General features: G+C 40.9%; 1 protein-coding gene across 7 annotated transcripts in view; it reads right to left on the bottom strand.

Annotated features, from left to right (window-relative positions):
* LOC108687614 (ecdysone-induced protein 74EF) overlaps nucleotides 1-13,345 on the bottom strand; it is a 289,947-nt gene continuing 276,602 nt past the window's right edge. For all 7 annotated transcript variants that reach the window (XM_018193471.1, XM_018193470.1, XM_018193474.1 and 4 more), the window contains one exon: nucleotides 1-1,738. In XM_018193471.1, coding sequence (XP_018048960.1) covers nucleotides 1,185-1,738 — 554 coding nt within the window. In that variant the 3' untranslated portion in view covers nucleotides 1-1,184. The remainder of the gene's footprint in view (nucleotides 1,739-13,345) is intronic.

Consider the following 13,345-nt stretch of genomic DNA (forward strand, 5'->3'; position numbering starts at 1 on the left):
AACACTAGGTTGCTAAATAATAATTTTCTTGGACCTCGGTGTGCGTGTGTGTATGTATGTGTGTATACAAGTGTATACGTGTATGCATGTTTATTAGCCAGCACCTTGCGTTGTTGAACCCTCAGCTCACGAATCGGAAGGGTCAAACCCTTCCGCTTATACTTAAAAAAATATAATGTGTACCCTCCCTGAGCTCGCTCTGAAACTTTAAGAGACGCTTCTCATCCTTTCCCGTTCCACTACACATCTCATCTCATCTCGTCTCGTCTCGTCTCGTCTCGTCTCGTCTCCTCTTCTCTTTTCTCCTCTCCGTATCGTAATCCTTTTCACAGCCCTCATTTCGTTTCATTTTTTTTTATAACTTTCGTCCGTTTCCATACATTTTCCATTTGCGCAGATCACGCGCGTAACAATTTTCTTAGGTAACATATATAAATGTCTAATATACAATAAATAATTTGTTGCTCTTTTGAATATACAATTTCTCGCTTTCCGGTGCTTCGCGGCTTAAGTAATTTGTCCATAGTGTCCCTCCCGCAAGGTACACCAGATAAAATCTTTAGTTTCCCATTCTCGACACGTTAAGAACTAAATTTTGTACAAATTTCAACGAGTCGGGCGCCGTCCTGTCCCGATTTTACGCGAGAAAGAAACGGGGCCGCAGGAGAAGAAAGGACGCAGGACGAAGTACTGGGTCGGGACTACCTCTGACGACATCGTCACGCGGCGCCATAATATACATTTACATAGGTATAATACAAGGAACAAACGAAGCCAGAGAGAAAGATGGAAATAGAGAGAGAGAGAGAGAGAGAGAGAGAGAGAGAGAGAGAGAGAAAGGGACAGAGAAGCGGGTAGGGAGAGACAGACAGCGAAAGAGAGGGGAAAAAAAGAAAAGGAGAAAAAGAGATCGCGCTTTACAACATCTGAGGGATGTGCCAGGTCGGCGCGTCTCGATAAAGAGAACCGCTGAACGGTGACCTTTCGCGCGGATAGGGCCCTGCGACGGATCCGCGACGTCGCATCAGCGATAACGACAGCGACAGCGATGACAATGACAATGACAACGACAACGGTGGAGGTCGACGTTCGCGCGGGGCCCGCGCCGAGACGCTGTGCTGCTCTACTTCCTTCTTTTCCTTTTTCTCTCTCTCGTGCCCCACGGGACGGGCCGACTCCCTGTCTCATGCGCCCGTACAATCGATCTCGACGATGTCCTTCGGCACATCGACAAACTGGTAGACTAACCGCTGGCCGTCCACCTTCGCCAAGATGCCGCGCTGATAGTAATAGCGCAGTGCTCTGCCCATCGTCTCGTAATTCATGTCCGGCTTGTTCTTGTGTATGCCCCAAAGTCGCGAGACCGCCTTGCTGTCGACCAGCTTGAAAATGCCCCGTTCGCGATTCGTCCATTTAATGTAGCGCGGACAGTATTCATGATCCTGCAGCAGTTTGAGCAGGAATTCCCACAGGTACGTGGTCGAACCCTCGCGCGACTTCCGCTTTACTGCGGCTCCACCTTCGCCACCCTGTCGAGGTTTCTTCAGCTTGTTCTTCTTCGAGCGCGACGGGAAGCCGAGCTCGAGAAGGTAGAGATCGTCCGAGACCGAACTGGTAGCCGCCTGGATCACGCTGGTGGGTACACCGCCGGGTCCCCGCGGCGGGCTCGGGGTACAGGGGGTTGCAAACTGTCCACCTCCGCCATACATGTTTATATAACTGTTGTAGCTGTCGGACACTGAAAAAAGAGATGCGATTAAAGAAAGTCTTGCAAATAATTTCTGCATTATTATTTACATACTATGTACGAATCTTTATCTATATATAATATACAGCTATACAGAAAATACAGTTTTTTAATGTCTAAAAATTTAGCTAGATGATGACAATTCAACAAAATTATTCATACGACAGAAAAAACGATTTTTTATAATCTCTAAAAATTTAATTAAATATAGATCTGAAAATAATTTTGTTGGATCATCCAAATAATTATGTAGAACTGGTTGTTGGAATATCAAAACTTTTTACAGCATTATCATCAATATTTAAGCGTTTTATATAATAATTATTAAGACAATTATTTTAATGATATTATTCTGACAGTTCAACAAAATTATTCAGATCTGTATCCAGTTGAATTTTTAAATACTTGAACAAAACTATTCTTTTCGCGATAATGATCTATGATTTTTTTGTAGCAGGTTCTTGTATAATTATATATAATAAGTTAAATAAAATGGTCATGTAATAATGTGCATCTTGATCTGTCTTTTTTTGCTCATTATGCAACAAGCGTATATTTTCTCGAAGCATGAAGGACAATAACATATGGAAGTCACTTTATCATAAGAGAATCAATATCGTTACAACAATATCGTACAGAAACAACTTGGACATTTTGCGATAAAAGAAGGAGCTTGTCCTTGGAAAGGTTCTAATCGCATCCCAAAAGAATCCTAGACAAAGAGTGGCGTTATTATCTTGATTCGCGACAGAGAGTCGATAGTCGGTGTCAGCGTTTATCGCGTTAGTTTTCGCACCGAGTGACTTAAAGGTATACGTCGCAGTTGAACGGTGCAATCAAGTATTAATAGCCATCGTTCGCGAAGCGGCAAAGAGGGAAAACGTCGTTATCGCCTATCATCATTGTCGCATCGTTATCGATGCCTTTGTCATTTCCATCACTTGATTCATCGAACAAGAGAGTAGCTGTTTTCAATACTATCACTTGCTTCCACGTCTCTCATCAGCTATCTATCGTTCATGTTTGTGCTAAATATTTCTCCGGGCTTATTCGAAAAAAACAGAAGAAACAGCCCGGACAATAAAAGTTTAAAATCAGGATTCAAAATGTCTCATAAGATGTCTTAACTCTACATAACTCGCGTGATTTTTTTTTAACGTAATTACTCATGTATATAGATATAATTTCTGATACTCCACACTATACTTCCGTTTTCATTGTTTTCTTTAATGATTTACAATTAAATAATATTCTATAATATCTATAATATTTTTAACACCTTAAGATAAAGATAAATGTAAAAATCTTTTTTAAATTGTAACACAATTTGTGCTATAATAAATATATAAATATAATATGTATAAATAATATGTATAAATAACATTCATACATTTAGCAAATTTATGAAGCAGGGATGTCCTGGATACCCAAACAAGTAATAAAGGATTAAAGACTTTGCGAGAACCATCCAAAAGACGTCACATGCCCATTTCATCAATGTAACTTTAATCTCAATTTAACTTACTTTTTATCTTTTTCTCTAGTTCTAAGAATTAGAAAAGAATAAAAAGAAAATTAAAACGAGATTAAGGTTAATTCATATCAATAGAAATGGGCATTAATAAGATGTACCAATTTTGACTGAAAGAATTTGAGATCTGCCGAAATGTTGGTGTCTACACGATTTGTGATTTAGCCACGAAAGGATGCCACGCAATATCGATTGTGTCGATACGATCGTTCAGACGCGAGTGGCGAGTGCACACGATGACGATCCGAGTTTGTGCCGCGAGCATAGGACTGTGATCATGGTCCATGGGCGTAGGAAAACATGCAGGACGTGCACAAGAATCGCCACGCAGTTCTTCCTTCCTAAATGGAAGATTCTTTTCTCGCGAATTTCACATTGAAATGCAGCCGGCTGCCGGCGCTCTCTCAGGGAATCGTCAAGCTTCAGCATTTTTGTGAAAATTCAATAAGAAATCGCTTTTTAAAAAGTGAGTTTGGTCCAGAAAATTTTACAACTTTAATGCCATGTCTATTTTGATCTTGATAAAATTCATTGGTTCGGAATCAGCCGTGTCGGCTGTGTAAAACAAAAACATAAGTTTAATATTTGGAGGTATTATCGCGAAGAGATATTGGAGGAAATTGAAGTTTCGAAATTCGGTAAACATTATCTCGGCAGATTTTCTTATGAATCATTTTGAAAGGAAACAGACATTTGAATATACCCGAGAAAAGATATCACGTTTGCCACAACAAAAAGCAAGATTTTCAAAACTATAAAACCTCTTTTACATCGGTAAATGAGCGACGGTTAAGTACAGCTTTTATATGAAAAAGAAAACAAATTTTCCGCCGTGACACACGTACGCGCAAACATGCGCTGCGTTATGTCGAAAGAAAACGAAAGTTTCAAAGTTGCTTCGAGATAAATCTCGTGTTCTTTATATCAATAAAGTGATGAGTAACCAATGTCGCCATGCGGCTCCTATAGGAAAAAGAAAAAAGAAGAAATTCTCAGCATTTTGCACCTACGTGCACGCGACGATGGACGCGAGAATGATGAGAGAAAGCAAAAGTTTTGAAGCATTGCAACGAGGCGGTGAGAAGCTCTTTTCCCCTTACGCCACTGAGTCGAGAGGAAGAGGAGACGGACCGAGATAAAGAGACGAGAAGAGAGAGCGAGAGAGAAAGAGGGAGAGAGGGTTAAAGTGGAGAGTCGAGCGCGCGGCGAGCGGAGAGTGAGCGAGAGGGAGATGAGACGAGAGGGAGGGATGAGGGAATCGGGGAACTCTGCCTGCAGTATGATAGAGGACTGACCCGAGCCAAGGTTGCACGGGTGACGCCATCAAGCTACTAGTGCATAATAGCGCCGCTCGTTCTGAGGCCGCCGCAACTGCGCTAAAATCGGAACTCGTTCTCCAGCCCCTCGCGCTCCCTCCCGCCTCCCCTCCCTCCCCCCTTGTCTCCTCTCGTGCTTAGCCTTCCTCGTTGTCGCGTCACCCCCCCGCCCCTGTTCCCCCCTCTCTCTCTCTCTCTCTCTCATCATCTTCCTTTCCCGTCGCTCTCTCTCCCCGTTCTTCCTCTGACGCCTGCATCCTTCTAGCGCGTCGCGCGTTGCAGTTTCGTGGAGTCCCGCGTGGTTGAACGATTCTTCGGACGATTATTCGAGGTTTTCTGGTTTGTGAACCGATGGGACGAGAGAAGGCTGGAGCGAGCGAGGGAGAATATTTATTTGGCAATATTATTTCCTCCAGAGTGATGGAGTAGCAAAATACAAGTCATTCGAAATAACGGCATTTATGTACAACACGTTTATATGTCAAAACAGTTTAATATGAAGATATTAAGAAATTATGCAAAATTATCTCGAGCCAAGAAAAAAGAAGTAAATAGATAGAAATCCGCTTTATTATGCCACGAGCGAAAGTCTCTAATAAGATTGCAAGGTTGAACTACGTAGAAAATAATTGTAAACCAGTTCAAGAACACCAAGCGAAAATAGCAAGTAGTATACTAAATTCACGATATTTACATAATAAAAAATAAAAACAGAGAAGAATTTATTCTCGATTTTTCGATACATGAGATAACATAACGTAAATCCACTGAAACATTTCTGACTGGTGATAAACCGACGTAATGCGACAAGGTTTCAATAACTGTAAAGGCTGCGGTATAAATAGCGCGAGAGAAATGAAGCAATATTTGAGGATGAAGAGAGAAAGAGACGAATAGAAAAGGAGAGAAAAGGGGAAAAAGATGGGAATGAAAAACAGGAGAACGATAGGGGAGCAGAAGATTTTCGAGGTGGCTCTAAAAATACGGAGAACACGCCGTTGTTCTTGAGCAGTACGCTATATATGCGCGGATAGAACACGCGGGAACGCATGAGGAAACGTGGAGCGCACTCAAGAAGCGAGAGAGGGGGAAGGGAGGGAGGGAGGAAGGGAGGGAGGGAAGGAGGGAGCGCGAGAGAGAGAGAGAGAGAGAGAGAGAGAGAGAGAGAGAGAGAGAGAGAGAGAGAGAGAGAAAGGCGATATGTAGTAGCTGAGTAGCAAGAGGCTCCGAGAGCGCGCGAGAAGAACAGCTGGAGCGGATCGTGTTTACGCGCGGTATGACTGGCTAGATGAGTCAATCGTAGACCCGTTGTCTAGGAGCTGGCGCGGTGGGGGAACTGCTCCTACTTCACTGACCTATACCACGAGCGTTGTATAGCGCAGGAAAGCACCGCTAGAGACGACGCACCGCCAGCCGATGAGTCTGGTGCGTCGGCCGCACCGCATCGTGCCTTCCTAGAAGTCTCGGAAGTCTAGGATCGATCAGGAAGTGTGAATGATATAAGTTCGATGATATAAGTCTCTCAAAATCGATTTTCAGGTCTTTTTTCCAAACCAAATTCAAGCTCGAGCGTAAGAAATCTAGGATACTGAATTTGCCTTCGAAAAATGCACCTAAAAATTGGAGTTTAAAAGACTATGATTGCTTTGTATTTGATGACACAAACATCATTTCTATCTTTCTTGGTATTCAGTGAATAATAAAGTTAGAACGACACTTGTCTCTAAATGGAATGCATCATATGATATCAACGATAGAAAACGAGTGAAAATCTTGATAAATAGACGATTCAACATTTAAGGATTTAATAACAATGGCATTTATTCGCGACTGTAAAATCTATATGAGTTACGAGTAAAATTATCATATTTTTTTTTGAGATTGTAAAATGTCTGATCTTATTAATTAAAATTTTTCATTGTATTATATATTAATAAAAAAATTATGTTGTAGAAATTTTATTTTATTAAATACCTATATTTAATGCATGACAAAATTATATTACTTCGACCCTGAATCATCATTGTTTTTTTTTAAATGTATACACAAAAAGTGTACCTCATTTCTTTTGATTCAGATATAGCAATTTTAATTGCGAGAGATTCTCGAACAAATATAACATACATTTACAATTCTATAGCAAGAACAATCGCAATTCAATTGCAAGTGCGATTCTAGTTGCTTCTACATGTAGTCATAATAATTAAAAAATATTTAATTTTTCAGAAAAATATTTAATTTTTAAAAATATTCACGATAAATAAAAAATCAAGCGAATTAATTTATTATTATTTTTTTGTTTCTTTCTCCATGTATCTTATAAAATTAGCATTACTACTACATCGATAGCAGCACAAAACATAGCCGGAGGTCGACCTAAGACGATCATTGGTCGAATTTAAATTCAAGTTTCGCTCGACGAGACCATGTTTTGCGACAATGAAACGACAGTCTAATGCGTCCCCGAGGCCGTATTAATCTTCTACTTAAGCGACATTCTTCGGCTCTTGTAACTAACTCGCAAACAAGGTAAACGAAAGAGTGATTACAGGTTTAAGAAATTTTTAAAAATCTTATTATACTTAATAGAATTCTCGCAATGTTTGAATAAAATATTAAAAGGCTACCTAACTTGTAATATAAAAAAAGGATTTTTATGCATACATCTTGCTTGAAATTTCTATCTCTTTTTCTTTAGTATTACTCGCGTTTGTTCTACCTGCGCATATATGCGCGTATTTTTCTACGTTTCTTTTACAAGTTATAAAAGAGACTTGCTATTCCCACAAATCGATTTATGTACAAATCTATGTAGAATCAGTTACATCTATAAAAGCAATAATATTTGCAAGTTAAATTAAAGCTTTGTACGTCGTATGAAGTAAAAGAGGATCACATTTAATTCTAATAATATATTTATCACACATATATATTTCTAGAAAGTGATCGCAAAGCAGTTGGTCATTCCACATCCAAGTACTCGTCTGAGTTCTGAAAATTACGCTCGATCGCTCTGAACGATTACGCGTCAGAGTGCGTTGTTAATTTCTATATTTAACGAAGGTTTCGCAACCCCTTGCGCGCGCGATGAAGATCGAGAAAAAGGAAGCAGATCCGGGGAGTTCTCGAGCCGCGTTTCCTCGTGTACTTTCAAGCCGCGTTCCTTCCTGACAGTACCGGCAGGAAGTTTAGTCGAGGGACTCGGTAACGAGTCGATAGTTAAAAATACACGGAAGGGTAGGCGCTGCGACGTAGCGCGGCGCGGCGCTCGTTTATTTTGCGGAGGATTTCGCGCTAGCCGCGCTCTCTTTCTCTCTTTCTCTCTTTCTCTCGCGGGCCGGAAGTACAAGTATAGCGAGAAGAGCAGGAGATGGGGAAATGGAGGGAGAGAAAGAGAAAGAGAGAGAGAGAGAGAGAGAGAGAGAGGAAGAGAGAGAGAGAGAGAAGGAAGAGAGAAAAAGAGAAAAAAGCGCGATGAGCCGAGAAGCAGCGGAAGGCAGCGGCCGACGTAACGAACAGTGGGGATATCCAGGGACGTATGATTCGACGGAACAAGCGGTAAAAAAAGCAGTTGCGCTAAAAGCGAGCTCGGGAGAAGAGTGATGCTGCAGGGGAGAGAAGAAGAGAGAGAGAGGGAGAGGAAGAGATCTAGACAGAGTGCGCATTCTCACGTAGTGACGGTCCCAGATAATTGGCTGGGAAGTCGCGCGCGCGCGATATTCCCTTGCTTTCGTTTTCGATGACTTGCGAATACTTGTCTAGAGATGTTATCTTAAGGGGAATCGATACCGAGTGTTTTCGGTGATGCCTATCTTCATTTCTCATAATTTACAATTAGTCTACATACGAAGACCACCGAGAGCAGCACCATAATTCTGTGACTCTTAATGACAATTCGGTATCGTTATGTTGTACGAAACTTTTTTTATCGTATAATATCTGCGTAACAATGTCGAACTTTCGTTAAGAGTTAGAGAATTGGGACATTGGAGAGGAGCAAACACACCAATTAGCAGTTTTGATCTCGTTTTATTTTGTTTGTTGACAATTGTTGTCATATCGACAAAATGTTTCGGCAAACTTAAAATATCACACATCACATATCGCTAAAATATCCGTAGACATAATTAAGTTAACTAGCTACCGCAGCTGTTCCTCGAAATCCGAGAAAATATCATATACAATGACGGCATCATTTCGAAGAAAGAAATTAAAGAAATTTACAATCGAACAGAATCTTTTGAAATGCAAAAAAATGCTCTTATCTTTGCAAATTTATATCTTACAGGTTGCTTTATGTACACAAAACGTCCTACATGTAAGATTTCAATTGGTTATTTAATTAAAGTATAATTATAAAATTCCTAGTCACAGTAATAATACTAATAATGAACTACAGTTTATCTCATTGTTAGCAAAAATATAAAATGTTCATCTGGTTCCTTCGGTTCTTCCGCGAGATCTCGACGAGATACGCTCGCGTGACGCGTGTTCTCACGTATCAAGATTTCGAGAGGCGGAATTCCGCGTGTATCAAAGTGCTGAAGTGCATGAGTTACACCCTTAGAAGCGGGAAAGCGGAGAGGGTCGTCTCCGAGAGTTGGGAGTCGGGAGTCGGGAGGCGAGCGGCCGCACGAGGGGCCACCGAAAGTACTCGTCCGGCATAAACAAAGCGATCGTGGATTATGGTTCCGACATAGCTCCGGAGCTCTGGCGCGCGAAAGAGGGAGAGTAGGGAGAGGCGGGAGGGAGGTCAGGGGGATGGCGGAAGGGTAGGGTGAAGATGGGTCGGGCAGTGTCGGTGATAGCGAAGCGACGCCGATGATAGTGGTGGTCGTTGATGTTGGTGGAATGGGTAGGAGGAAGAAGAAGGCAACGCGGAGGAGGAAGAGGCGGAGGAGGATGATGAGATCGAGAGAAGGGGAGAGTTGACCTTCAGCTGTGCCGGGAAAGTCAGGCAGTCACTGACCGACAGACTAACTTAACCGCTCTATCCTTCTCCTCCTTCTCTCTCCTCCGCCTCCATTCGCGACCGGCTAGTCCGATGCACCGCATTGCACACATATAAGCCGGGCCGGGCTGGGCCGAGCCGGGCGTCCCCTGGCCTCTACCCGTCCTGCAAATCTCCCTTTCACTCTCTATCCCGTCCATGTCTTTCTCCCTCTCTTTTTCTCCTCCTCTCGCGCTCCTTCCTATCCTTGCGTTTCCTTCAGCATCTCCCTGCCCGACGAACGCCGACGTTTCTTGACGTCGTGACGTTCTTCCCTCGCTCCTTCTCCCAGCCCCTCCCCCCGGAGTCTTTCTCTCTTTCCTCTCGTTAGACCAAGTCCCTGCCTATTATGTTACCCTACTGCCTCGGGCTACTATCTTTAACCCCGAAACCCGTTCAAATTGCAATCTCTCGGCGTACATGTGTGTATTGTATGTGCAAGACGTGCATCGTCGTTGTCGCTCCTTTCATGCTCCTTTTGTCTCCTTCTTTTCGCCTTACTCTCTGTCTTCCTGTCTTTTTCGGCACTCGGAAAAGGATAAAGAACGATCGGAAAGGATGCAGGGAGATTGATAACTCAGGAAACATTGCGCTTTTTAACTCCTCGACAATGTACTGTGGAAGACATGCCTCCACGCAGTCTACATTTGCAACCTCCTATATTTGTCGTCTGACAATTAACGTCAAACATTATTTAATAGGATACACTGATGAATCTTTTATTTTAGAACACATTCTCTTAAATTACATACTCATGACAATTACTTTTTATTCGTAAGTAACACACTTGAAAAAATTATGTTAAAGACACTTTAAAATTTTGAGAGATTATCACTTGAGAAATTTCGAAAGGTGCGGTCTCTTATTCATCAGTAACAGAGTTTAAATACAATTTTTCTCATACTTTTATTGAAAAATGCAAAGCAATTGTTTTGGTCGATGTTTGACCAAGTATTTTTTAAAGTCTGTCATTTACTTTTTAAGATCAAGTGAATCAATTACAATACTTTGTTTTCCGTTTCAAGGTGATTTAACAAGCGTACGAGATTTTTCGTCGCGGACAAAGACGTTCTTCCTGGTCTAACGTTACGTAAATGCATTTCGACGTTGAAGAACGGAATTTGATGTCTGCGGATTAGGTTTGCATGACGATGAGCAACGCTGTTTTCATCGTTGAGGGCGTGGGCGGTGGCGCGGTTTCTGTGTTTTCCACGAAGTGTTGGCCGCTTCTCTTCCCAGCTTGCACTTAGAGCGAAAGACAACCGGTGGAACAGAGACCAAAGAGAGAGAGAGAGAGAGAGAGAGAGAGAGAGAGAGAGAGAAAGAGAGAAGAAAGAGATTTACGTCCCGAACGCCTTTTTCCTCGCGACCACCTTGACTGCCTATAAAATGTTGACGAAACATTTATATGTGTGTGTTTCGCGAACTCGCCGACCGCGTCGATTTCTCGACAAGTAATAACATGATCCGCTCGACGCGAGAGATGACGTTAACGAGGAAAAAGATGCGATGATGACGAGAGCGAAATCCTAAGAAAATATCAGCGATTCCCATTAATCATTTTAACGGAGATATCAATGAGCCTGATATTAAAAAAATGTTCATTTTCTTATTCTTCGTATCGTCAATTTTTTACATCTATTTTTACGAGCAAATTTTTTGCCCGCGCGACAGAAAGTCCTGAGACACTGTGGCTGTGTTCAGCAGACAAAGCTAAGCAGTTTTGTAACTGTTGTAAACTTCTTTAATATGATTGGTCCTGTTCTTAGTTTCTCTTATTGAATTTAAATGTATATAAACCAATTGATCATATTGAAAAATTTTAAACAGTTACAAAGCTTCTTTCTCTGTTGAACGCAGCCACTGATTCGTGGTCCATGCAAGCGTACACTATTCGATATTTTGCTATTCCTTCGCAGCAACAAGATTTTTTTAATGGGATCATTGCCAAATTTAATGTGTATCTAATGATCTTGACCTTTGTGAGCGCTGCTATCGGGAACATTTCGATAAAAGCACATTGCAGAACTAAAACATCTGCCAAGAATCACGAGAAGCAGCGTTGTTGTCGACCAGATAAGGAAGCAAGTCGACCGATTAAAATTATCGGCCAGAGTACATAATTCTGAGAGTAAATCTTTTTACGAAAAATCCGGCACATTGATTGCAGGAAAAAATCCCGCTTTCGTAAAAATTGATAAATATAAAGGCTCTTAGCAACAAAGTTATTTTGCACTGAAAAAAAAACTTTACCAAATCTTAATTGAATAGTATTAAGTACACATTTATTTACAGTAAACAAATATTTGCTCAATAAAAAAGTGATAAAATAAAGAAATAAAATTAATAATTCTTATATCAAATAAAATATATTTACATTTAGTAAATAGTTACTTATGTTAGAACTATTCAAACATATATTTATTAAAATATTATTTAATTTAATATTTCTTTCACTCTGTTCATTCCATAATGATAATATTGCTTTTTCACTTGCCTTATTTATCTTCACTTATTTATGTTTTCAGAAAACTGTCAGTAATTACTTTCACTATTCTAAATAAAGAACGACAATTCCCATACCGATGTGTTATGTAGAGCGGAATTACTCACTTCAAACATGCAAGTGTACAGGATGCCTGAAATTGAAGTATAAAATTCGCGTCATAATGTTTCTCGGAAATTTAAAAAAAATTCTGAGAAAATTTTGAATCAACATGACTCGGAAATAATTTATTTCCATTGGACAATTAAAATACGTGTCCAAACGATAGAAACGAGCGAAGATTCATCTGGAAATTCTCGGATATTTTCAAGCGCAGACTAAGAGAGGAAAAGCGAAATCGTCGTCGATCGCTATTAAAAATACACGCGTTTTCGTTCGCGCGCTAGCGAAATAAATATTTCACACGATTTATAACCCGAACCGAAGCGGAGCGCGGCATATCGCCGGCGTGCATCGTTTGCGGAATACGTTTCCCCGGCACGGCGGCCGGCGCAGCGCGGCGGGTTCGTCGATCGTTCGATGGGATTCTTATTGTCGGTTTCCTGCCGCATGCGTATCACGCCGGGCAGCTCTTTGTGAGCACTCTCTCCCTCTCGTTCTCTCGGTATCCGGAAGTCTCGACGCCGCGCTCGAAGATCAACTTGCGCGCGCGATATCGGCTGTGAACGCTCTCTGTAAACGTGAAAGTTAATTCGCACCGTGCCTTTTTTTCTCACGAAGGCTTGTCGTTTATGGAAAATTCGGTCACTGATCGCACATTCAATTAGTTGAAGTCTCTTTTATATAAATGCAATGGCACAATCAAAGCTTTGATAATAAAATATAACACGTATGTGTGTGTGTGTGTGTGTGTGTGTGTGTGTGTGTGTGTGTGTGGTGTGTGTGAGTGTGTGTCAAATAATGTAATAACATAATTATTGCAGAGTATTTCATTGTTTAAAATATTTGTATGCTTTTACGTTTAATCAAATAAGAAAAGCACCAATTACAATCAAAGTGTTAGACGTTGGGATATTTCTCTGTATGTACTTTAAATATATTTATCTCAGATATATACAAGATTTTGCCAAATGTGGAGTAATGGGCTGGGACGGGCTTCAATAGCACAGGAGCAACCAAAAAAAATTCACTAGTCGAATTCGAAGATTAGATGCGCATACACAATATAATTACGTTTAAATATTACTTTCATTTTTGTAACACTTCAAATATATATATATATTCAGTCTGGTATATATATATATATATATATATA

The sequence above is a fragment of the Atta colombica genome, unplaced genomic scaffold (assembly GCF_001594045.1).
Source record: "Atta colombica isolate Treedump-2 unplaced genomic scaffold, Acol1.0 scaffold21, whole genome shotgun sequence".
In the NCBI taxonomy this organism is placed as follows: domain Eukaryota; kingdom Metazoa; phylum Arthropoda; class Insecta; order Hymenoptera; family Formicidae; genus Atta; species Atta colombica.